This window comes from Neofelis nebulosa, chromosome 9 (assembly GCF_028018385.1).
Source record: "Neofelis nebulosa isolate mNeoNeb1 chromosome 9, mNeoNeb1.pri, whole genome shotgun sequence".
Taxonomy (NCBI): Eukaryota; Metazoa; Chordata; class Mammalia; order Carnivora; family Felidae; genus Neofelis; species Neofelis nebulosa.
The window spans coordinates 113,297,901-113,322,717 of record NC_080790.1 but is presented as its reverse complement, the minus strand read 5'-3'; the positions used below and the strand labels follow the sequence as shown (position 1 = coordinate 113,322,717).

The following is a 24,817-nucleotide window of genomic DNA, read 5'->3' as shown; positions in this document are numbered from 1 at the left end:
TCCACCCTCCACTCTTCATCCCCCCACTTGAGGGAAGGTGTGAAATCGGCAGCCTCCCCCCACATGGTGACTGGAACATCCCTCAGCAAAGCAAAGCGGCCCACGGCCTGCCCCCGCGTCCCCGGCCCGGTGTCCCTCCGCGGACAGTTTTCAGCACCGGATTTCATAGGGGGCTGTGTTCCTTCCCCTAGAGCGGAGATTTTAGGTTTAGTTTTTATTGTCACGCGTTAAGATTTTAAAGTGGATGTGTTTGGTTTTTATAGCAGCAGCATATATGTATACACTGAGCGTTTTTCTTGTCTAATCTCTTCTGTAGGTGATGGATTTAAATGGGGACAGTCGTCTGCATTACGGCCTCCAGGGCTGGGGATGCAGAGGGGCCCGAACGTGTCTTCTCCCCCCCAAGAGGAGGCCCCCTTGGCTGCCCCCTTACCCCCCGTGGAGCAAGGAGGAGGCACTGAGTCAGGCCTTGTGTGTTCCGGCCCTCTGTCCTTAGTGACAGCCCCTTCCTTGCTTGCCCTTGGTGGTGGTGACGGGCCAGGCAGTGAGCGTGTGTGTGTGTCATCTGCTCGCAGGGACACGGAGATCGATGACCTGAAGACACAGCTGTCGCGCATGCAGGAGGACTGGATCGAGGAGGAGTGCCACCGCGTGGAGGCCCAGCTGGCCTTGAAGGAGGCCCGCAAGGAGATCAAGCAGCTCAAGCAGGTCATTGACACGGTCAAGAACAACCTCATTGACAAGGACAAGGGGCTGCAGAAGTACTTCGTGGACATCAACATCCAGAACAAGAAGCTGGAGACGCTGCTGCACAGCATGGAGGTGGCCCAGGACGGCATGGCCAAGGAGGACGGCGCCGGGGAGTCGGCCGGCGGGTCCCCCGCCCGCTCCCTCACCCGCAGCTCCACCTACACCAAGCTGAGTGACCCGGCCGTGTGCGGGGACCGGCCCCCCGGCGAGCAGCCCGGGGCTTCGGGCGAGGACGGGGCTGACAGCGGCTTCGCGGTGACCGACGACACGCTGAGCCGGACGGACGCGCTGGAGGCCAGCAGCCTGCTGTCGTCGGGCGTGGACTGCGGCCCCGAGGAGGGCTCGCTGCAGGGCGGCTTCAGCCTGGGCCCCCGCTTCCCTGCCAGCAACACCTACGAGAAGCTGCTGTGTGGCATGGAGGCCGGCGTGCAGGCCAGCTGCGTGCAGGAGCGTGCCATCCAGACAGACTTCGTGCAGTACCAGCCGGACCTGGACACCATCCTGGAGAAAGTGACCAGGGCCCAGGTCTGCGGGGCGGTCCCCGAATCGGGGCACGGGTGCCCGGAGCCGGAGCCCCGCCCCCCGGGGCCCAAAGACCCCGACTCGGCCGTGGTGGTGACGGTGGGTGACGAGCTCGAGGCCCCCGAGCCCGTCACCCGAGGGCCGAGCCCGCACCGGCCCGGTGCCGACCCCAGCCCGTCGGTGAGCGTGGCGTGCCCCGTGGAAGACGAGGAGGAGGTGGCCGCGGCCGAGAAGGAGCCCAAGAGCTACTGGAGCCGCCACTACATCGTGGATCTGCTGGCCGTGGTGGTGCCGGCCGTGCCCACGGTGGCCTGGCTGTGCCGCTCGCAGCGACGCCAGGGCCAGCCCATTTACAACATCAGCTCCCTGCTGCGGGGCTGCTGCACGGTGGCCTTGCACTCCATCCGCAGGATCAGCTGCCGCTCGCTGAGCCAGCAGGGCCCGGGCGGGCCGGGCGGCGGCTCCCAGCTGTGAGGGGTCCGCGTCCCCGCCAGCGGCTCCGGCGGCCCGACCACTGATTGTAGGGGTGCCGCTCTCCCCCTCGCTCGTTCCCGGAGGGCAGCATCTTACTTGTTTGGTCTCGGGTTTGGAAGTGGTTTTGTTTTTTTCTGTTTTTTTTTTTTTTTTTTTTCAGGATGTGAACCGTGTCAGGGGGCTGAGAGTCGGGGTGGGGGGAAGGCGTCCCAAAACTTTGACGGGAGACAAGGGAAGAGAGACCGAAGGCAGGGAGGCACGCCGATTGTACAAACTGCAGACAGAGGAGGTAGCGAGGTCCCCCCGGCCCAGCCCTGTCCTCCTGGACCTTCCCGCGGGGCGGCCCTGGCCCACAGTGTCTCTGGTGTGTTGATCTGGGGAGGCTGGGCCTGAGACGCCTGGAGCCTCCCTGCCCCCCACCCCCACGTCCTGTCTGGTGGCCTCCCGCCCACGCCTTCTCTCTCAGGCCGCCCCTTGCCCTGGGTCCAGCCTCCTGGGCCAGCATCATCTCCTCACGCGGAGGCAGCCGCCTCCCAGAGTACAGGCAGCTGGCCCGGGACTCGGAGCCGTGTCTGCAGCCACCGGGTCTGGCGTCTTCAGGCCGCTCCCGGCGCTCGGATTCCGAAGCGTCGTCCAGGCCGTGGGCACGGGCCAGAGGAAAGACCGCGACGGGCTGGAGGTGGCAGAGCGCAGCGTGGGTTCTCTGTGTTTGTTCGTCCTAGACCTTCCCCGGGATCCGGTCCCCTCTCGGCGCAGATCATTCCTCCCACGACAGCCGAGCCAGACAGGCCAGCGCCGGGGCCGGAGCGCGCACCTGAGCCCAGCTCCCGTCCCGTCCCGAGCCTCCGCCAGCACTCGAGGAGGAGGCAGGGGCCAGCGGCTCCAGGGGGCTCCTCCAGCCTTCCGAGATGAGGCCCCGCCACCGTGGGGGCAGTCCTCAGCTGGTTTGAGAAGCCACAGGCCACGACCGCCCCTGGAGCTCACCCCGACTTGCTCTGGGGGCTTCAGGCCCAACTTCTGCTTTGCACTATGTTCACTTTGGGGCTCGGTTCTCACGCACCCCAGCGTCTCCACTGAGGGGTTGTTTGCCTTCGAGGGCGAGGGTTCCTAAACTTTGACCTATCTGCCTCTGGAAGGAATTCCAGCAGGATGGATGGCAAGATGGGATACTGAAGCCATGATGTTCGTCCAGGCCAAAGCAGGGTGCCCTGGGATGTCTCCCAGCCAGGGATGGGGCGGGGCAAGCGGGGGTGCCCTGAGCCTCCCCACTCACAGCCTGAGGCCAGTTGGCCTGGGAGCTTCCCTGGCCTGCCCCCCTCCTTCCCTGGGACATCTGGTCCCCCGGCAAAGCTGCTGACCTTTTACCACCACTGTTATTTTACAAAGTAAACCGCTCCTTCTCCCTGGTGGGGCTTACACCCATCTGGTCGCCCCTCCTTCAGAGGTTGGGCCCCGCATTTGGGAGGGGTTGGTGGGACCCCCGTGTCTTACTCGTCCCTCCGGCCCAGGGGCCCCTCTGGTTCTCTGCCAAGGCTGCTTGCCCACCCCAGCTGCTCCGACAGCCGTTGCCTGACTTATGGGCTCCGCCTTTCCTCTCTGCGCCCTCCACTCGGGGGTGGGGTGGGGGGGGCACCTGCATGCACTGGACGTGGGCAGCCAGCCCAGCCATGGGGGCAACAGCCCCCTCTGCCACATGCTTTGTGCCTCCAAAGCTCCCCCCACCGGTTGGGGGCCTCAGACCAGCCATCCTTTGTGGAGCACCCTTACCCCAGCCAAGCCACACCTGAACTCCTGGGGCCCGGCTGGGGCTGCCCCACAGACACTGGGGTCGTGACATGGAGGGGCAGTGGACAAACCCAATCCAAAGCCAAGCCTGGACTGGCCGTGGACCCAGCCTCCTGTGCCGTGTACTCACGAAGCTGCGTAGCGTCTCCTTAGAAACAGTCAAAGCTTTGCCGAGAAAATAAATGTATGGCTATATTTGACAACATAAAATCTATATATTTTTCACCACTGGAATCTAGTCGAGCCGCGTAGCCCCTCTGCTCTCGTCTGTGTCTTGCTATCTGTGGCCTTCCTGTCGTGTCTTGTGTTTTGGTGGACGTGGTCCGGGCTGGGGCCGGAGCCTGCTCCGTGCTGCTGGAGAAGGCCCTCGCCAAGGGCGGCGCATGAGGTGAGTGGGGCCGCTGCCCCCATCTGTTGCTGCTCCGGGTTGCCGGGCCCCCGCCCACAGCATTGAGGGTCTTCTCTTTTGGGGCCTCTGAGGGGCTTTACTTCTCCGTGTCAGCAGAGGCGGCGGCCCTGGGACGGACCCTGGGGGGCCCCTGGCTGGCGGCCTGGGCCCGGCCCTCCGTGTGTGCGTGTGTGTGCTCAGTGTCTGCATCTATGCAAGAGGGGCAGCGCTGCGTGTGCGGCTCCGGGCGCCGGAGGCACAGCGGCCTGCCGGCTCGGGCTCCCAGCCCTGGTGACGCAGGGCACAGAGCGTGGGGCCGGAGGGCAAGGCCAGGGGCCCGGGCCGCCCACACAGTGCTCCTCCTCCAAAGCTCCCCTTTTCCTTCTTGCTTAATACCTCCTCCTGATGGGCTGTGGCCTTCCCCTCCTGCCCTCAGCTTCTGGAGCAGAAATCGTCGGGGCCTACCCTCTCCCCAGCCTCCAGCTGGAGCCGATTGGATCCTAAGGGACATTTTCCCAGGAACCACCTCCTGGAACTGCTGGTCCCTTAGAGCCCAGTAGCCGGAAGTGGCTTCCGCTTAGTTGGAGGGCCCGGGCCTGGGCCTCCCTGCTGCTCTTCTGGTCCAGGCTCAGGCAGGAATCAGAGCTGGGGCTGGGACTCTGCACAGAGAGCTGGCCTCCGGCGGAGTTTATTCTGAGCATCTCCCAAGGGGATAACTTAAGCTTTTCACTGAACACCCTTCCCAGTCGTCACTAGCACCGGGGAACTGACAGCGCCCTGGGGAGGGGCAGGCATTGACAAAGTTCTGGGACCAGGGCCCACTGAGGGTCGGAGCCCAGGGAACTCATGACCCCCACTCTGACCTAGGGGGACAGTGCAAACATGTCACGGCGTACTCTTCCATTTGTCCATCCCCTCGACAGAGAATTTAGGGGACACGGGAAGGGGGGAGGTGGGGAGGGTCTTCACTTTGTCTCCTTTGTCCTGTTCAGACAGAGTTGTACCTGCAGCAGACAGCTCTGAATTAAAGCATGAAAACGCAGCAAGACCCTCGGCCTGTTTTCTTTATGTCGTGTCTGTTTTCTGAGGAGGGGTGAAGGGGACTCAAACCGTCCCTGCCAACCTGGGAATCCCAGGGTGCATGCTGGGAAAAGCTGAGCAGAAAGAGATCCTTTCTGAGCTGAAGGGAAGCAGAGAGCCGCGTGCAGGTTCCGTGCAGCCATGCATCTGTCGCGGCAGCTGGGATCACTCCCCTCCCGGGTCAGGTGAAGGATCCAGACGTGCGTCCCCCAGCCTGCCTCAAGGTCAGACTTGGCGGGGCCTGTAAATGCACCCCGTCCCCTCCCCTGCGGCCCCTCCCAAAGTGGATCTCGTACCTGCTCGGCAGATGCAGACACAGGCTGAGCAGGGGTGCTCTGAAGCCGGTGCCCCTCCTCCAGAGCCCCGCACCGCTCCCTGGCTCCAGTCACCCCTGCCTCGGACCAGCAGGCAGCACGTGACGGTGGCAGGCTCTCAGAGACCTGTGTGTCTTGAAAAAGCGGCGGTCTCACCACTGCTTAGAAGAAAACCAGGCCTGGTGGGTCACGGGACCAAGGATTCTGGAATTTTCAATTACTTTTGAAGAAGGGCTTCTGTTCAAAATGAAATCTTTATTCAAAAGAAGTGAAGGATTAGGACTCTGGCCAGTTTGTGACACACGGCAAGTACAGGAAAAAGAAAAAATCCTCTCAAAGAATGTAGTTCTGTTCTCTCAAAACGTGGAACTGTGTCTCTGGTGGAGGTGAAAATCTTGCAAAAGCCCCAGCTGCAACTTTAAGAAGTGTTGCGCCGACCTGCCTACGTGTCCGGCATCTAAACCCACACAGAGAATCCCCGCCTGTGGGCCTCAGTCCAGCTCAGAGTCGGAGGCTCAGCAGAGGCCCGGTATCGGTGGCCGCCCCACGTGACCCTGCGTGGAACACGCCCCCTCCAGACGGCCCCGCCCCCGGCAGCAGGCCCCTGGAACCCGGAGGATGCAGGACGCTGCTCTCCCCTGCAGAAGGGTGGGAGGGCTGCGCTGCCCTCCCCTGGCGTCAGGCATCTGGGATCGAGTGGTCCATGGTGTGGTGGAGCAGGGTCGGGGACAACCTAGATACAGCAACAATGACAGTCGCCCAAACCGGCAGCACCTTCTCCTCCCCACTAGCCCATACATCCCCCACCGGGTCCTTTATTTCCATTTCTGAGACTTTCAAATCGCCAGAAGCCACTAGCTCCCTGGAAGGGAGGGCAGGGGAGGGCAGGCCGGGAGCCTTGTGGAGGCTGAGGAGGTTGGTATGGCTGTGGGCAGGGGGGTGAGGGGGCAGGCAGGAGGGGGGCAGCCTTACTTTTTGACCATGTGCTCGTAGATCACGGTGGGGATGATGGTCAAGGTGACAACGCTCCCGGCCGTGGCCAGAATCTCTGTGACCTCTTTGTCCTGGGGAGGAGGTGAGTGAGCAGTCACCCCAGGGGCAGAGGAAGGGTCAGCGCGGCCCCAGCCGGAGGACCTGCTGCCTCTAGGTGAGACTCCCAGGCAGACACCCAGGACAGGCCCGGGCCTGAGCAAGAACGCAGGCCCGCTGACCTGAGGACCCCTGCCCACCCTCACCCTGAAGGCCAGTCCTGTGGGCCCGAACATACCAGGGTGTCAGCACTGCTCGCCCCTCCCACCAGAGAGCTCCCAGAGCCACATTTTCTATCCCATCTCCCTGACGCAGTCACACTCAGGTTCTGGCCCCAAAGCACAAGGAAAATTACCATGCGCAGGAACCATTAGGTGCACCTGTCCACCCAGTGGGCTCCTGGCAGCCAGCCAGCTGAGCCGAGCCCTCGTGGGACCTCTTCCTCTTACATCCGGTTGACCAGTAAAAAGAGAAAGGCCTACAGATACCATTCAGACCATGGAGAACAAGAAAGGACAAGCCTCCATGCAAAGCGGGCCAGATAGATCAAACTCTAAAGCTACGGCCACAGAAGAGCTTCGGCTCTTACTCTGAGACCGCTGACCTTTCACATACATCGAACCTGGCTGTGCGCTTAGGTGTCGCGGGACAAGTGGAGAAGACGTGTGAGATCGGACTGGTGACAGTGACAGGGTGGAACTAGATCAGCTTTGAGAAGCAAACCATCTCAAAAAGCATAGCGACCTGGGGCCCTTCAGGAAACAGACCCAGTCCTCAGAGCAACCAGCACCATGGTCTGCCAGGATAACTAACAAGTTCATGACGATGCCTTGAGCCTCTGGCGAGGAAGAATTTGCCGCACATTTTAGACTGACTGTTCTCCAGAATAGTGAAGATCAAAGAACTGGAAGGCCTGGAAAGGAGTGGATTCTCTAGGACCCGAGAGCAACGGCCACTCGCAATCCTTACTGGTGTAGTCAATTTTGGGGGCATAAGGCCTGACCCCCAAGGGAGGGGAGAATACGCAGTGGGGGGCATCTTAGACCCACATCAGGAAGAACTTCCTGGCCACAATGCTTATGAGCCAAGAGCGCAAGCCTCCAAAGAAGGGGGGAGACTGTCAAGCGTGGAAAGCACATAAGGGACGGGATGGCCTGACGACGGCCCTTGACAGGGGCCGAGAACGGGCTGAAAAGCTTGTGCCCGCTGTGGAGTGAGAAGCCGCTGCTCAGGCCACTTCTGCCGGGGGCGGGGGCTTAGGCAGGTTGGAGCTCTGGCCTCGGGTGAGGAAGGGACCCTCACTCTAAATCACACCTGCGACAGAACTGCTCTCGGTCGAGGTGCAGTGAGTCAGGATCAAACCACTATTCAGGGTGACCTGTTCAAGCCACATGACTCGCCATCTCTGTGGTCTGTTCCCTGAAGGTGCCCACCCCTCAGTCCGTGTCCACTAGACCCTAGACCCCTGCTCCTTCTTGCTTTTTAAAGTGATTTTTTTAGAGAGAGAAAGAGAGCACAAGTGGGGGAAGTGTGTGTGTGTGTGGGAGAGAGAGAGAGAGAGAGAGAGAGAGAGAGAGAGAGAACGCATCCCAAGCAGGCTCCATCCTGCCAGTGCAGAGCCCAACCTGGGCTCAATCTTGCAAACCGTGAGATCATGACCTCAACCGAAATCAAGAGTCAGACACTTAACCGACAGAGGCAGCCAGGCAGCCCTCCTTGCTTTTTAAAGATGAAACTCACCACACACACACCCTCAAAAGATGAACAGAGGTCAGAGTGTATTTCCGGACAGTCATTTTCTAAAGCATTCCTATTACCGACCGTGAGCCAGTGTGCAAGCAGATGTGCCGAGGGGGGAGGTGCCCCGCAAGCAGCTGCCCAGCCCGGCGTCCTGTCCTGCACGTGCCCTCTTGCCCCTCCTTCTGCCTCTCCTCTGGCCTCCACGTGGTAGTGACAACAGGAATATTTACTGAGCACTTAGCCCGCGCCTGGCACTGTGCTCAGAGCTCTACCTTCCTTGTCTCACTGAACCCTCGCAGCAACCTCAGGATGAGGAAACGGAGGCTCGGACGGGGCAGCAGCCTGCCCACAGACACAAGCCTCCCCTCCACCCGGCAACCTCCCAGCCCCTCCGGTCCCGTGTGGCCCACCTTCAGCCCGATGACGTTCTGCCCGTTCACCTCGCACACGGAGTGGTTGGTGAGGAGCCCGTTGCGGGCTGCGGAGCTTCCTCTGACCACAGAGACGACCTTTCCCTTCTTGATGACGAAGCCAACGTGGCCCGTGCTGTCCTTGTGCATGGTGACGGTCCGCTGGAACGGCCTGGCGGGCAGAGACAATGAGCTGCCTGGGACGCGGCTGGGGGCAGACAGAGAGGCTCCGGGGGCCAGGCCACTCACCTGTCCCGAACGACCATGACGATCTTCTCGGCCGATGCCCTCTTCAACACCCGGTGGGCTCTGTCTGTGCTCCAGCCGGCACAGTCACACCCATCAATCTGCAGGATCTGATCTCCAAAGCGCAGCCCCACGAGAGACGCAGGGCTGTTGGCCTTCACCAGCTGCACAAAGAGCCCCTGGGGGAGGCGGGGCTCCACGGTCAGCTCCCCGGCCCGGTCTGTGCCCAGGTCCCTGTGCTGCTGTTCTCCTCCTGACCGCCTAGGAGCTACGGGGCACGGGGACCACAGCTCTGCGTGGGCAGGGCAGCAATTTTCCTGGGGAAACACTTTCCTGGGGAAGAAACGCTCCAGGCCGCGTAGCCAGGGAGCAGCTTTCAACCCTGGCTGGAGGCTCTACCCCCAACCCCCGGACCGCATGGCTTCTTGTGATGGCATCGGCACCCCTGGATTCCACTGTCTACAGACAGCTGCCTGGAAGCCAGATCCCTGTGATGGAGGGGAGGGAGGGCGGGAGGCTCTGAGTAGCAGGAGCCCAGGAGGGGCAGGTGGAGGGTCCCTGCTGCTGGAGCCCAGTGTCAGCCCTAGGGCCTTGCAGGATGGAGACTGAGAGGAAGAGCCTGGGCTTGGGGTTGGGTGTGCCTCGGCTCCCCTGCCTGCTCTGTACCTTCCTTACCGCGGACAGGGCCCGCGCTGCCCCATCTTGGGCCGGTGGCTGATATATTCGGGGATGCCCCCTTCTCTCCTGCCCAGCCCCCAGCCCTACCTGGTCGATGGCCTTTAGCCGCAGGCCCGTCTTGCCACGCTCGTCCTTGCACAGGTGGATCTCGCGCATTCCAGGCTTGATCTCTGCACGCCGCGCACCTTGGCTGTTCCCAGACACCGGTGCCACCAGCTGGCCCAGCAAGGGGCCAGAGCCCACCATCTGCACACACCAGGGTGGGGTCAGCCGACCCCTGGGGCCTCGTAAGGATGGGGAAAGGAAGATGTAGTGGTCCCTGGGCCCTATCCTATCCCCAGACCACACTCCTCTGTGGGGGCCGCTAGGGGACATGGCTCCATGAAGCCACTAGGGGGCGTCAAAGTCTACACCGCTGAAAAACAGCCAGGGAAATGACGAGAGACAGAGAGAGGATGAGTATACAGAAAGGGGACCCTCATTTTGCAAGGTACATTGGCATCAGGAGAGGACCCCTTTAAAATCCACCTAAAAATAAAAGAAAATTTCACAGCAAATAGTGAGCAACGGGGGGTGGGGGTGGGGGGAGGCTCAATTTGGTTTTTGTCTTGAAAAAAATTTAAGCAAAAAGTATAAAAATGAACGCTTTCCCCCTAGGCCCAGAACCAGGCCGGATGCCCACTCTCACCACTACTGTTAAATACGGTACTCGAACAACTGGCCAGAAGAATAAGGCAAGAAAAGGAAATGAAGGCATACAGATTGGAAAAGAAATAAAATGGTCCCTATTTGCAAATGCTATGTTGGTCTACTAGGAAATTCCCAGGAATCTACAAATAAACTCCTAGAACTCATCACTGAGTTCAGAAAAGTCACAGGATACGAGATCAACACACAAAAATCAACTGTATTTTTTATATACTAACAGTGAACGCATGGAAACTCATGCGCCTAGGAGCGCCTAGGTGGTTCAGTCAGTTGAGCGTCTAACTCTTGGTTTTGGCTCAGGTCATGATCTCACAGTTTCATGAGTTCGAGCCCCATATCAGGGCTTGGGTTTCTCTCTATCTCCCTCTCTCCCTGCCCCTCCCCCACTCGTGCTGTCTCTCTCTCAAAATAAATAAAAACTTTTTAAAAAGTACAATACCAACTATAATCACTCAAAAATAAAAAACAGGAGCAGATCCAACAAAACATATGTAAGAATTGTATACTGAAAACAAAAACCAAGAAATGACTGATAAAACATATCAAAGCAGATCTAAGTAAATGGAAAGGTATTTTCTACTCATGGATCAGAAGAACAAAAATATGAACACTGACCTAAGCCTCACACCTTACACAAAAATTAACTAAAATTTAGATAGACCAGAAAGGCCTGATCAACGAAAGAAAAAAAAAATCCATAAATTGAACATCATCAAAATTAAAAAACTTTTGTTCTGCTAGAGATCCTTTTAATAGCTTGAAAAGAGAAGCTACATTTAAGAGAAAATTTTTACAAATGACATGTCTGACGAAGGACTCTAGAATAAAGCGCTCTCCAAACTGGACTTAAAAAAACGAACAATCCATTGAGGAAAATGAACAAAACCTACGAACAGCATTTTACTGAAAAGAATTTACGGCTTATAAACAGCACAGGAAAAGATGTTGAGCATCATGAGCCATCAAGGAAATGCAAACTAAGACCGCGATGAGACATCACTGCACACCTGTCATAACAGCTAAAATCAGTGATGATGCTGGTGAGGAAGAGCCGGAGTGACACGTGTTGCTGGCAGGAAAATAAAATGGTACAGCCACTACGGTCACTCTCAAGATAGTTTAGAAGTTTCTTTTAAAAATGTAAACAGGGGCGCCTGGGTGGCGCAGTCGGTTAAGCGTCCGACTTCAGCCAGGTCACGATCTCGCGGTCCGTGAGTTCGAGCCCCGCGTCAGGCTCTGGGCTGATGGCTCGGAGCCTGGAGCCTGTTTCCGATTCTGTGTCTTCCTCTCTCTCTGCCCCTCCCCCGTTCATGCTCTGTCTCTCTCTGTCCCAAAAATAAATAAAAAACGTTGAAAAAAAAAAAATAAATAAAAATAAAAAAAAATAAAAATGTAAACATAGGGCGCTTGGGTGGCTCAGTCGGTTAAGCGTCCGACTTTGGCTCAGGTCATGATCTCGCGGTCCGTGAGTTCGAGCCCCGCGTCGGGCTCTGTGCTGACAGCTCAGAGCCTGGAGCCTGTTTCAGATTCTGTGTCTCCCTCTCTCTGACCCTCCCCCGTTCATGCTCTGTCTCTGTCTCAAAAATAAATAAACATTAAAAAAATAAAAATAAATAAATAAATAAAAATGTAAACATGCACTTATAGGGGCGCCTGGGTGGCTCAGTCGGTTGAGCATCCGGCTTCGGCTCAGGTCATGATCTCACGGCTCATGAGTTCTAAGCCCCGTGTCGGGCTCTGTGCTGACAGCTCAGAGCCTGGAACCTGCTTTGGATTCTGTGTCCCCCTCTCTCTCCACCCCACCCCTGCTTGTGCTCTGTCTCTCTCTGTCTTTCAAAAATGAATAAACAGTAAAAAAAAAATTTTTTTTAATGTAAACATGCACTTATCATATACCCTAGCAACTGCACTGCCGGACATTTATCCCAGAGAAAGGAAAACGTATGTCTGCACAAAAAACTGTACACAAATACCCACGATAACTTAGTCTGTAATAGCCCCACACTGGAAACCACTAAAACGACCCTCAGTGGGTTAAACAAACCTCAGTACCTCCATACCGTGGAATACTACTCAGCAACAAAATAGGGTGAACTAGGGGAGGTGGGTGGGGGGCAGGGGTATAGGTGATGGGGATGAAGGAGTACACTTGTCATGATGAGCACAGGGTGATGTATATGGAACTGCCTGTTGAATCACTGTAGTGTATACCTGGAACTAATATCACGCTGTAAATTAACTACACTGGAATTAAAATGAAATGAAATGAAATAAAAGCAAACAGGGGAGCCTGGGTGGCTCAGTCAGTTAAGCATCTGACTCTTGACTTCGGCTCAGGTCATGATCTCACAGGTTTATCAGATCAAGCCCCATGTGGGGCTCCATGCTGACAACTCAGAGCCTGCTTAGGATTCTCTCTTTCCCTCTCTCTCTGCCCCTCCTCTGCTCATACACACATACATGCTCTCTCTCTCTCTCAAAATAAACAAACATTTTAAAAAATAAAAACAGGGGCGCCTGGGTGGGTCAGTCGGTTAAGCATCCGACTTCGGCTCAGGTCATGATCTCATAGTTCAATGGGTTCGAGCTCGGCATTGGGATCTGTGCTGACAGCTCGGAGCCTGGAGCCTGCTTCGGACTCTGTATCTCCCTCTCTCCTTCTGCCCCTCCCCTGCTTGTGCTCTGTCTTTGTCTCTCAAAAATAAATAAACATTAAGAAAATTAAAAGAAATAAAGAAATAAAAACAAATAAGTAAAATGGGATGAGCTATTAATACAGTCAATAACCTGGAAACATTTCAAGGGCATTATACTGAGTGGAAAAAACCAATCTGGAAAGGATTCCATTTATATAACATTCTGAAACAAAATTATCGAGGCAGAAGACAGACTAGTGGCAGCCAGGGATGAGGGATGGTGAGGGGGAGAAGGTGGGCATGATTATGAAGGGTCAGCCCAAGGGAGACCTTTGTGATGATGAAATAGTCTGTGCCTCAGCTGCACTGGTACTTACATGAGTCTATCTATGCAGGTGATAACAGTGACATCCCACTGCAGACACTCACTGTAGCAACACAAAAGACCCCCTTTCTTTACCCTGTAGTTATGCAGCCACTTCCCACATAACCACTGGGAAAACTGGAGGGAGGGTACAATCTTCTGTACCCTTCTCTGTGCTATCTTTGTGACTTCCCATGAATCTATGATTATTTAAAGATACAAAGTTTTAGGGGAGCCTGGGTGGCTCAGTTGGTTGGGCGTCTGACTTCAGCTCAGGTCATGATCTCACAGTCTGTGAGTTCGAGCCCCGCTTGGAGCTCTGTGCCGACAGCTCGGAGCCTGGAGCCTGCTTCGGATTCTGTGTCTCCCCCTCTCTCTGCCCCTCCTCTGCTCATGCTCCGTCTCTCTCTGTCTCAAAAATAAATAAAGACATTAAAAAAAGCCTTTTTTAAATAAAAACAATAAAGATTAAAAGTTTTAAAAAATTAGAAAAATGAATTCATTTGTCATATTTTTATCAATATTTAGGTGAAACACACTCGTGTCCTAATTACTGGTAACAGAGAGGAATCAAATCAAAGGCTTCAAACTGAAGTTTATAGAACATGACTTTCCTTGCTTCATGTCTGTACTTCACAGCATGACTGTCAAGGGTCACTGGGCAGAAACACCCAGGTGTCATCAGTTTTGCTCAGGGCCCCACATGCCCTCATCCTTATGGGTTTTCTCCCATGAGGCCCTCATTCGCCAGTGGCTGTGTGTGTGGCCGCAGCGGTTCCCATCATGGTTCTGCCACTGACTTCCACCAGTTCAGGGATGGACGGCAGACAAGCACACTGACCAAGGCCCAAGGAGATGCTGGAGCTCCTTGGGAGGGGGTTTCAGTGAGGACTGAGTCTCTAAGTGAACCTATTTTCAGGAGTGAACATTTCTGTGTCAAGGTTTCTCTTGCTCCCTAAAACCATGGAGAGAAGGAATCAAGCAAGCATTATGGTTTATTTGGGGACCGGAGCTGGGTGACCAGCTACTTGCCCCTCGGCTCTGCCGTCCATGCACCTGCTCTCAAGGCACAGGCAGCTCCTTCATTCGAAGCCTGCAGGCTTGGGCTGGGTTTAATGCCCTGCCCTCCCTTCTCATCCAGCGGGCTCAGGCCAGCAGCCTGAAGCCACAGGTCAAAGGGCAGGCAGTGGCCCTCTAGCACCCAGGTCTGCAGGAAACCCCACAGCACTTTTAATAATGGTTCAAAATGAAAAGTGCTATCAAGAAACAGAGCCACAGGCATGCTGGGGAAGAGGAGATTCCAGTCGGTTTGAATGCCAGACCAACAAGGAGGAAGAGTTGGGAGATTCTGTGCCGACATTAGGCAAGAGACAAATACCTACACTAGCACCTTCTGGAATCTGAAGCAGGTTCTGCTGGACTTCTTGGCTGGAGAGGGAAAGACCCATATAATTTTCCAATTCCGCCAGGCTTGGGTACAAAACTGACGGGAAAGGAAGGAAAGGAAGAGGAAAGGTGTTACTCAAGAGTGTGAGCTTGGCCACACCTGCCTGCCTCCCATGTGGTCACTCGTTTGTATTAAGAAACAGGGCCTGGGGATGCTTTTTACTTCCAAGAATGCACAGAACACTTGCTGGTAATGTGGGTTCTCCCCTCAGAAGGGCTGAGGGGCAGGGGTCTCCCCAGGAGCAGCCTGGGACACAGAATCCCTCATAGATCACTTTGCTGTTCAACTCAATGGACTTCCTTTGGCACTAGCTGGACATCCGATGCAGGGGTGGTGCTGGGGCTATGACACCCCAGCTTCTAGGAAATCCACGGGCTGTGGGGGCTGTGGGAGGCCGGTGTGGGACCCCAGGGCAGCTCCAGGGAAACCGCATGGTGGCCAGGAGGGAGAGAGTGGCCTGAAGTCAACTGAGCTGCTACAGGACCTAAATCACGACTTCCACCAACGACTCAAAGGACCACCACAAACATCTTGGTCTCCTCACTCAGCCACAGAAGGTAGCCCCAAATCAGGGGAGTTAGTGGCCTTCGGGTCCCCCTCAAAGGGTTCTGGTGGGAGTAAATGTGCAGGAAGCCCACAGCACAGCGACAGACAAGAGGCAAGTGCCTGGAAGTGGCCACAAGAGGTCACTGTCAGTCAGGAACACCCCTGCCCTGCTCACTCACCTGAAGGCTGGGAGACTGGCAGGGCGGGCATCCTGGGCGCAGCTCTGGCCTGGGCCTGGGGACAGGTGGGGAGCACTGGTCAGCTGTGGCCTGGGGCTCCCTGAGGCTGAGGGTCAGGGCATTGGTTATGCTGGTGGGCCTAAAGTGGGGTGTCCATGAACCTGGGAGGTATGTAGATGCGGTCTCTCTAGGTGTTCCTGTTTCTGGGGGAGGTTCTCCTCACAGCCTGTGACCCGCCAACTGTCAGGTCCCACGTACTACCTGGGACAGCCAGAACAACTGAGGCCCCTCCCAACCGAATTCTCAGTCAAGAAGTCCCAAATTCCCAAAACCCACTGGAACCACAGGTGGATAGAAAGAAGAGGAGCTTCTGTGGATGAGCTGGCAAAACACCAGACCCCTGGGGTTTACTCTGGAAGCCTGTCTACAGTATGGAGTCTACCTGTACCCAATTGGAGGAAGCACTGGGACACAGTGGGCACAAGAGAGGCCTGTCTGCTGCAGCTGCTTGGACTTTTCCATTCCTGCTGTAACTCCATTCCCTTAACCTCTGGACACCTGTCCACCAGCAGGCCCTACAGTGGCGACCTGCATGCCCAGGGGCCCTCAACACACAACGCCTTCCAAGACAAGCAAGCCTCCCTTACTTACCTTGGGGCAGTCACAAAGGCCCCATCAGGGGGCCTAGGCTAACACGCGCCCGGTGGCTTACCTGAATGGCTTGGTCCATCTTTAGGTCCTCCAGAGATGGGTACAGCGTGGACATGGCTGCTCCTTGGAACACTCTACAAGGCACAGAGGGTGAGGAGGGGTGACAGGAAGCATGGGCATCTACCTCCCATCCATGTGTGACACTCAGGACTCTCAGGATGAGAAAGATCATCGGGAAGGCATTGTCCCCGTTTTAGAGATGGGGGAGCTGAGTTTGAACCCAAGTCTGTTTTGTTCCCAAGCCCGTGATCGCCACCCTTGCAAAATTCCATCCCAACATGTTCACCTGACTCTGGGCTATATTGGCCAGGAAGAGGAGGACTAGGGGCCAAGTCCTTCCCAGTCATGTCTCGAAGGTCAGGTGGGCTTATGAGGTCTGATCACTCAGGATCCAAGTTCAATCTGGCAGGTTCATAGCGAGTACCGTCTGCATACCTGGCCTTTGTTAGGGGTGTGCACAACACCATCCCACAGCTACACAGAATTCAGTCCAGTGTTAAAGTAGGTGGGGTCTTAGTTACAACAGAAAGGCAACAGGGTACTTGAGAATCCCTCCCTCACCCTCCACACCCCTCTTCATCTCTGGGCATTTGAGCTCCTACTGTATACCACCCATTTCCAGCCTTAATCTTAGCCTGGGCTTCCACTCTTCTCCTTGTAAACCTCCGATCTCATGAAATGCAGTGTCTTGAGTTTTGCATTTAGGCAGTAGCCCAATTTGAATGTATGAAGTACTCTGCAAGGTCAAATAAAATCTGTTTGCATCTGGCCTGTGAGCTACCAGTTCCAACCTCTGGAGGAATCAGAAGTCCATGTGGGCCACTTCAGGGAATGTGGACTAGACACTGAGAGCAGTGGGGAGCCACCAGGGGGCTTGAAGCAAGGGTAAGACATCCCAGGCTCATGCGGAAGGCCTATTGGCTGCATGTGGAGAACAACTAGAGAGGAGGCAAGGCCCACTGGCAGATGTCGTAGCCCCTGGGGAGAGGCGGGAAGGTGGGGAGGTCTGCACAACAGCCTGGGGCTTAGGGGTGGGATGCGGGAGAGAAGGGATTTGATGGCAAATTAGAAGGAATGGTGTGCGTGAAGGGTCAAGGCAGCAGGTGCAGAAGGAGAAGGAGCAGTGATGGATGAGGATGACCTTGGCCCCTGTGGGTCACTCAGGGAAGATGCCCAGAGGATTTGCACCTGGGCAGGCGGGACTGGTGTCCCATCACCCCTGGCACACAGCCCACTCAGTTCCTGTGACCACCCCCGCCACCCCTTTACTGTGTACAGCTGTTCTGATGTCCTGATGACGCCACCTTCCTAGGATGGACATGAAGACCAGGGGTCCCAAATATGTTTCGCTCACCTCTCAGTCTCGTTTTTTGTTTTTTCAAGTTTGAGCTAGTGCCGACCTTTTAAAGTCTGGGAAAATAAGATTCTTCACTTCTAATTTGTATTGAAAAAAAAATCAAAAACAGCTGGCAACGCGAGAGCAGAGATCGTGCATGGCAACACCCAGTCCAGGCCGCATTGCAATCTCTGCCTCTTAGACGGGGCTGCCTGTGTATTCTTCGTTCCCAAAGTTTCCAGCTGGCAATTTACACTTCCTGCTTGGCTCCTGAGGGCAGGCTCCTCCAGACCCTTGCCCTAGTCTAGTCTTTGGAGCAGAAATGATACCCTCAAAAGGAACAGAGATTGTCCCAGGGGGAGAGGGAGACTGGCTCTGAACCCCTTTAGACCCACTGGGGGAACAGACCCCTTTGTCTGTGGCCTTCCCCTGCACACACTCGGGGAGATTTTTATCTTGGGACAGTCCTCAGCAGGTACCATCTGTCAGAAAGTCACTGTTTCCAGGATCATGCATGAAGAGCAGATATGAAAGTAAAAGGCCAACCCTGCCCTGCTTTTTCTAACACTGAAGCAGCACAGCAGTTATATTTTTAGCGGCTGCCCTCTGGGAGAGCAGAATTGGAGATCCACTTCCTGGAAGTCACCCCCAGGCCAGGACCACACAACACTTTCTCTGCGTCTGGGACCTTCGCCACTGCCACCTTCTGCGAGCCCCACCTCAGTTTTGGGCTCTGGGCAGAACCGAGAAGCAGCTATTCCCCCAACCTTGAACAGTTTATGATACAGCGGGGAATGGCTCCTAGCCAGCAAATAGGCTGGGTCTCATTCAATCATCCCTCTATCCACTGACAGCATTTGGGTATCTACGGCGTGCCGGGGACCCTGGGCCTGTTTTAGTCGTCCTGGTCCCTCTGCTTGGCACACCACCCTTTGCTATGTGGTGGTCTTTTTTTTTTTTTTTCAACGTTTTTAATTTTATTTTTGGGACAGAGAGAGACAGAGCATGAACGGGGGAGGGTCAGAGAGAGAGGGAGACACAGAATCGGAAACAGGCTCCAGGCTCTGAGCCATCAGCCCAGAGCCTGACGCGGGGCTCGAACTCACGGACCGCGAGATCGTGACCTGGCTGAAGTCGGACGCTTAACTGACTGCGCCACCCAGGCGCCCCTATGTGGTGGTCTTTAAAGGCTTAGCTCCAATGCTGTTTCTTAGGTTGTCTTTTTCAGGCCATCGGACCCCCTGCTAGTTGGCTGGGTCTCCATGTGTTCCTAACCCTGACCTGTGCTGCCTCTATCATCAAGCTATTTATAATATTACATGATTAACATCTGGGTATTTTCTCATACTAGACCCCGCCTCACGAGGGCAGGGGCTGTGTCTGTTCACCACACTGTGCCTCCCCACCACACATGCATGGTGGCAAAAACTGTTATTTGAATAACTCAGTGGTTTTCCAAGAACAGATTGGAAATTTGTGTGGGGATTTGGGGTGTCACAAGACTGAGGGGACACTAATAACATTTAAGACACAGCGAGCAGACACCTGGACCTCTTGTAAGGCACAGAATGGTTCACCATAAAAAACTGTCCTCCATCCTGTGCAATTTTCCCAGTGTCCTTCCAAACCTTCATGTGGGCAAAAAAGCCTGCTTGCAACCTATCTTATATACAGATACGATGAGTTTTGGCGGGCCCGAGTGGCTCAGTTGGTTAGGTGACCGACTCTTGATTTCGGCTCAGGTCATGATCTCAGGGGTTTGTGAGTTCAAGCCCCACATCAGGCTTTAGGCTGACAGTGCAGAGCCTGCTTGGGATTCTCTCTCTCTCCCTGCCCCTCCCCCACTTGCTGTCTCAAAAATAAAAACTTAAAAAAAAATACAGTGAGTTTTTTCCTGGTTTTAATATGCGATATGTTATCCAGAAATGCATATACCAGGCTAATCAAGGGAGGTCGTACTCTGTTTTGTTCACCATTTTGGAAAATCAGTGTCAGTCCTCACCACCGGTGAGTCACCAGAACACACCCATGTGTGCCTGCATTGTGGCTGTCATCCGAATTACACATTTGTATACAAATATCTAGCCTTTGACTCGAGAAGTCAAATACAAACTGTCGGCAAAATTCAGGTGAACACTGTCTTAAGTCCAAACTTACTCATTTTACGTTAGGCACAAGCATCACCTGGTGTAATCCAGTTCCAGCCTTTACAAAGTGAGGTGCATAGTCTTTTACTATAAATTACTTTCATTGCCCGTGTGTCGCCTTTATAACAAATACAGGGCATCATACTGATTTTTTTTCACCCCCGGGGAACCACCGTTCCGGACGAATCCGCCACCTCTCTCAGACTCAATTTCCCCGACTTCCGCAGGTAGGCACAAACTCCACGCACCGGGGACGGGTGAAGGCCCCGCTGGTCGCGAGGGACTGTTCTTCACCCCAGCCTCAGTTTCGCAATCTGTCACACCGCTCAAACATCTCCAAACTACTCGAAGGCGGCTGCACCATTCGCTTCAAACCGGACCGGAAGCGACGTCTCGCGGCCGCTGTGGGCTACCGCGCCTGCGCAGAGACCCCGCCAGGCCGCGAGGGCTCGCTGCCGCATCTAGAACGCATGCGCCTCACCCACCCAGGCCCGCGCGCCGCTCGCGATGGCTCCCAGATTGCCCCGCGGTAGCGGGGTGGAAAATGGCAGTCTTCTCTCTCTCTCTGCGCGGGTGGTAAGCTGGCTGGGTTGCTAGAATCCAGCCGGCCTCTCGCCTTATCCAGGTGCTCATGGCTGGCGCCAGCACCCACAAAAAGAAATCAGGTAAAGCTGCAGAGGAAGGGATGGGAAGGCTCGATCGGGCCCCTTGACCCCTCTTTACTGGACTGGAGGCTGCGCGGCTCAAATCGAGCTTTAAAAGGAGCGCGCGTACCCCACGCCGCTGATTCCAGAGGGCCATTCACGGCCTCCAGAGGAGGGAGGAGGCGGTTGATCCGTTTCCTGCTGAGAAGATTCTGTTCTAAGGCAGCTGTGGGAGGGAAGAAGGGTAAAGACACTCCTGCGCTCCGCGCTCCCCGCTCCTCGCTGCCTGTTGCTGGAGAAGAAGGTCCCTCTTGTTCGCCAAGGCTGCCGAAGCAGTTCTCGAGTATTTCCTACCTGTTGTGACATCGTCGGCCCTCCCACTCTTTCTCTCGCCGTTTATTTGTTTTGTTTTGTTTTTTCCTTGCCTGGCGCTGACTTCTGACCAGGTGCTTAGCTGCAGGTGTCCCCCCACCCCTACGCAGATTCACCCTGGGATCCCACCCGATAGTGGCTGAGTGAGCCCCCCTACCCAGGATAGGGGTTTGTGCTTGGCCGGGCAGATCACTTCCCACAGCCGAATTGGACCCACTGCTTCTTATAAGGGATTCGGGCAGTTTGGCTTATGGGATGCAGGACAAAAGGCTAAGGCAACCAGGAAAGCCCGATGGTTTGGGATGAATGATGAATAGGTGACTATGAGATTCTTTGGTCTAGAGAAGAGAGGTTTGCCTAATTCTGTGCGTGTGGGGGGATTTGGGGGAAAGCTTAGAATTGAGGGATCAGAAAGTTTAGAATTGAAGTTCACCAGAGGAACAAGGGGGAGGGAGAAGGCATGAATGGCATTCAAGACAGGGAACAGCACCTGAGAAGGCATGGAGGCATGAACTAGCAGAGTGAGTTTTAGTATCAGAAGGCAGTCTGGAATGAATGAAATGCAGGGTGAGTGTGGAAAGTGAGGAGGTGTGACTGCAGAAGGTAACAAGAGTCAGGTCATGGAGATGTGAATTCCACGTTGAAATTTAGAGATTTATCCTGAGGGCAGGAGTTGGGTATGGCTCCCAAGCACAGAAGCTGAGGTGAACTCACACCAGATTTCTGGCTCAGGCCACGAAATGGATTTGGTAGCCAGCTGTAGAGGGCAGCAAAGCTAGGAAAAAATGAGGTAATAAAGATCTGGAAGGCAGCTGGACCCTTAGGTCTGGGCCTCCCTATCCCTGGAGTAGCACACTCCACTTCCACCCTCTTGAACCAACTTCCTACCTCCCTCCCTTCCCTCTTTCCTCCCTCCCTCCTGGATTGGATTTGTGCTGTGCTGTATTTGCCTATCTCCCTCCCCAGTGCCTGGCACACAGCAGGCATCCAGCTACTGTTTCTTAAAGGAATGGAAAAGACAGAGGGGGAAGAGAAAGCCAAAAAAAGTCCTTTGAAGAGAAACCCTGGGCCTAGAAAGGGAGGAAAAAAAAAAAAACAAAAAAAACCCAAAACACAACAAACCAGTGCCCTGATGAGGTAGATTGAAAGGCTGCCTCCTACGATCTGACAGTGCTCAGTTCAGTACCGGCTTCCTGCAATTAATTGGCTCCTCTGAAAGGAAAATAACCCATCTCTCTCAAAGGAATTTTCCTTCCCCCTGCACTTCACAGAATTTCCATCCCTGAGTTTCTGTGCTTTTTTTGGATATAAGCAATACCACCACCCACAACAGTCCAGCAGTCAGCTCCTTGGAGATCAAGAGGGCTGACAAGGGCGTCAGCTTCCATCTTTGGACTTTGGGATGAGAACACTCCTTTGGCACACCTTGTTCCAACCGGCTGAAACTACAGGACTCCTACTTGTTCCTGTGGACAGCTCATCCACCCTTCAGAAGACAGTGTGTGCGGGAGGGAAGCGTGGGTTAGTGTCAGAGGAATAGCTCCTAGAAGGCCAGATTAGCCCAGGGAAGTGGGGAGTTAGAAAGGAAGAGGCTGTTGCTAGGCCACCAGCAGGTACTCTCCTCCCCCTCAGGGCTGTACCACATGCTGGAGAAAAGCTGTGAACGTCTACAGGGAATGCAGGTGCTCCCAAATGCAGGCCCCGGAGAGGCAGAGCAGGAGCAAATCCTGGGAGGCAGGCAGGACTGGATTCGGACTGCTGCCTCTCGCTGGTGCAAATAAGCACGGACAAGTCCCTTTTGAGTGTCCTTTTGTGATACAGGTAACAGGGTGACAGTACTTGCATCACAGAGTTGTCGTGGGGACGTAAAGATCCTTAAAAAGAGGGGCGCCTGGGTGGCTCGGTCGGTTAAGCGTCCGACTTCGGCTCGGGTCATGATCTCGCAGTCTGTGAGTTCGAGCCCCGCGTCGGGCTCTGTGCTGACAAGCTCCAAGCCTGGAACCTGCTTCGGATTCAGTGTCTCCCTCTCTCTGCCCCTCCCCTGCTTGCGCTCTGTGTCTCAAAAATAAATAAATGTTAAAAAAAAAAAAATTAAAGATCCTTAAAAAGAGAGATCTGTATGGAGTGCACTTGGCACGTAAAGGGCATGCAGTCATCATTAGCTATTCATTCAGGACCTTTACTGAGTAGCTACGTCCTTGGGCTGTTCTAGGTACTGAGGCAGGGAGCAAAAGGAAAATCTGTCCTTGAGGAGGGTTTCTTTCTAGCTGGATAAGTGTGTTTGCTGTGGTAGGAAGTGATGGGGAGAAAGATAACGCAGGATGGAGGGTGGAGTGTCCAGAAGGGCCTCACTGCCAGGTGGGGGTGACAAGTGACTTGTGTAAAAGCCTAAAGGGGTAGGGAAGAGCAGGAAGAGTGACGAGGTGGAGGGCATGGCCACTGCGGCGGCAGCCCTGAGGTGGGCATGCCTGTTGTTTTGAGGTCATCTGGCTAGTGAGACTGGAGTCCATCGTTCGGAGGGGGAGCAGTGATGAAGAGGTCACAGGAGGAGTGAGCAGGCCAGTTCCCCAGGATTTGGCATTTACTCTGCTGAGATGGGAGCCACTGGAGAACGTTGAGCAGCAGAGGGACATGGTCCAACTTAAATTTTAACAGGCCCCCCTCTTGTCGACGTTTGGAGAACAGACCAGAGGGGCAGGGGTGGACGCAGGGAGCCCCGGTAAGCAGCGATGGTGCTGTCAGAATCGTTACTGGTTTGGAAATCAACATTTTTAGACAAAGAAAAACTAGGTAAAAACAAAAAAGAATTGTTTTAGTTTGGGCCGCCCCAGGTAACGAGCCAGTGTGGCAGCCTCGTCTGAAGCACCATTTTCTGAGACTGTGCTGTGCAGAGGGCACAGACTCTCCCCTCACGGCCATGAGCTCATTCAGTTCTCCCGACGGTGTGTGTGTGGGGTGGGGGGAGAGGTTTCCAGTCTCCACAGGAAGAAACCAGTTCTGAGAAGGTCAGGCCACTGGCCCAGCTCCCCAGCAGCTTTTTCCTTGCCGTGGTAGGGAAGTTGCTAGAAACCGCTTCAGACAGAGAAAACAAATAACAGAAACCGAGGCCTGCACTCCCAGTGCCTTGTGGAAACCCACTCTTTGCCTGGCCTTCCAAAAGCGCACTTCAAGGAACAGAGTGCGGGGGGCGGTCCCATCTCGAACACTGGCACAGGCCGTCAGAAGGAGCCCGCAGCCCTCACGGTGTCTGGATAAAGATCACTGGGCCCTCGAACTGACCCAGGGCTGGGGTCAGAGAAGGAGACGCCAGTTCACATTGTGCTCCCAGAGGGAGGCACCTTGAAAGGAAGCTGCCTGGGAACCCAGGAGGGTCAGGATAGCGAGAAAGCAAGCCTGACTCGGTCCCAGTCAGTACAGGCCCCCTCTCTTACCTGCCGGCCAGATGCTGCCGAACGTCCTTTTCCGGCTACTGCCAAGAGAGTCTGTTCCCCTCCCTGGAGGGTGGTGGCCCTTGTCCCAGCCAGGTTCTGGCTCTGGGAAGGGTGGTGCCCGCCCCGCCCCCTGTCAGCTGACTCAGCCGGGTGGACCCAGGTAAGAGCCCCGTGAACCAGGCAGGTCACAAGGCCCAGAGCATGGCTTGGGCCTTAGTGCAGATGTGGAGGCGGGGTCAGGGGCACACAGCTGCTGTTGGGAGGGGTAGGAACCAAGACTTCTGGGCCTTGAGGAAATTGAATCGGATTGGACGTCCCGTCCTGCTGAACATGAGGACGGTTTGATGGGTATCCGGGGTCTTAAAAAATGGCCATACGTTGTGACCCAGCGTTTCCCCTCTAGGAATGTGTTATAATAAACTAGGCATTGAGGTCCCATCACCACACTGCTTATCACAGGGAAATCCGGAAATCCCAAATGCCCATCCCTGGGGTCTGGTTAAACACATCCATGCTTTCAGAAGGTCACAAAGCTGTTAATGTCATTTAAGGGAAGACAGCAAGGAAATGTTCCTGAGACACTGGCAAGATATTGAAAAATCAATGTTGTGATTCTGATCTTGTGTTTGGTTTTCGGGTTTTTTTTTTTTTTTTTTTTTTTTTTTGAAAAGCGGATATGCATTGCCAACAGTCTGGGAGGACATGTACTAAAATGCTGGAAAGTCTGGATGGCGGGGTATGTGTTCCAAGGTGCTGAGGGTGGGGTGGGTTTGCTTTTAAAGTTAGTTTTTGCTTTGAATGCTCATGATTTTTGTAAGGCGGGGAGCAAATTAAGTTTGTTTTTAAAAAAGTATTTAGGGACACCTGGGTGGCTCAGTCA

General features: G+C 54.9%; 2 protein-coding genes across 10 annotated transcripts in view; one reads left to right on the top strand and one right to left on the bottom strand.

Annotated features, from left to right (window-relative positions):
• SNPH (syntaphilin) overlaps positions 1–4,961 on the top strand; it is a 37,091-nt gene extending 32,130 nt beyond the window's left edge. For all 6 annotated transcript variants that reach the window (XM_058685135.1, XM_058685138.1, XM_058685137.1 and 3 more), the window contains one exon: positions 576–4,961. In XM_058685135.1, the coding sequence (XP_058541118.1) occupies positions 576–1,746 (1,171 nt within the window). In that variant the 3' untranslated portion in view covers positions 1,747–4,961. The remainder of the gene's footprint in view (positions 1–575) is intronic.
• A 587-nt stretch (positions 4,962–5,548) lies between these two features.
• On the bottom strand, positions 5,549–24,561 carry SDCBP2 (syndecan binding protein 2). 4 transcript variants are annotated; one of them, XM_058685144.1, is made up of 9 exons: positions 23,938–24,561; positions 16,009–16,081; positions 15,297–15,351; positions 14,507–14,607; positions 9,504–9,662; positions 8,742–8,917; positions 8,523–8,664; positions 6,286–6,377; positions 5,549–6,046 (listed from the first exon to the last, which is right to left on the bottom strand). In XM_058685144.1, exons 2-9 carry the CDS (start codon positions 16,060–16,062, stop codon positions 5,992–5,994), a joined length of 834 nt encoding a protein of 277 aa, XP_058541127.1. In that variant the 5' UTR covers positions 16,063–16,081; positions 23,938–24,561; the 3' UTR covers positions 5,549–5,991. The 4 variants fall into 4 exon arrangements, with proteins under 4 accessions (XP_058541127.1, XP_058541125.1, XP_058541126.1 ...); XM_058685142.1 differs by having other exon boundaries at positions 8,493–8,664; positions 23,938–24,556; XM_058685143.1 differs by lacking the exon at positions 23,938–24,561 and adding an exon at positions 19,501–19,989 and having other exon boundaries at positions 8,493–8,664.
• Positions 24,562–24,817: the final 256 nt, after the last annotated feature.

What these genes read in the sequence shown, in the direction of transcription:
- SDCBP2 (XM_058685142.1), bottom strand. Translation starts at nt 16,062, where the DNA reads ATGTCCACGCTGTACCCATCTCTGGAGGACCTAAAGATGGACCAAGCC. An exon ending in GGCTAAAGGCCATCGACCAG is followed by an intron (nt 8,918 to 9,503) that starts GTAGGGCTGGGG and finishes CGCCTCCCCCAG; the next exon opens with GGGCTCTTTGTGCAGCTGGT. An exon ending in AGAACGTCATCGGGCTGAAG is followed by an intron (nt 6,378 to 8,492) that starts GTGGGCCACACG and finishes CCTCCTCCCCAG; the next exon opens with GACAAAGAGGTCACAGAGAT.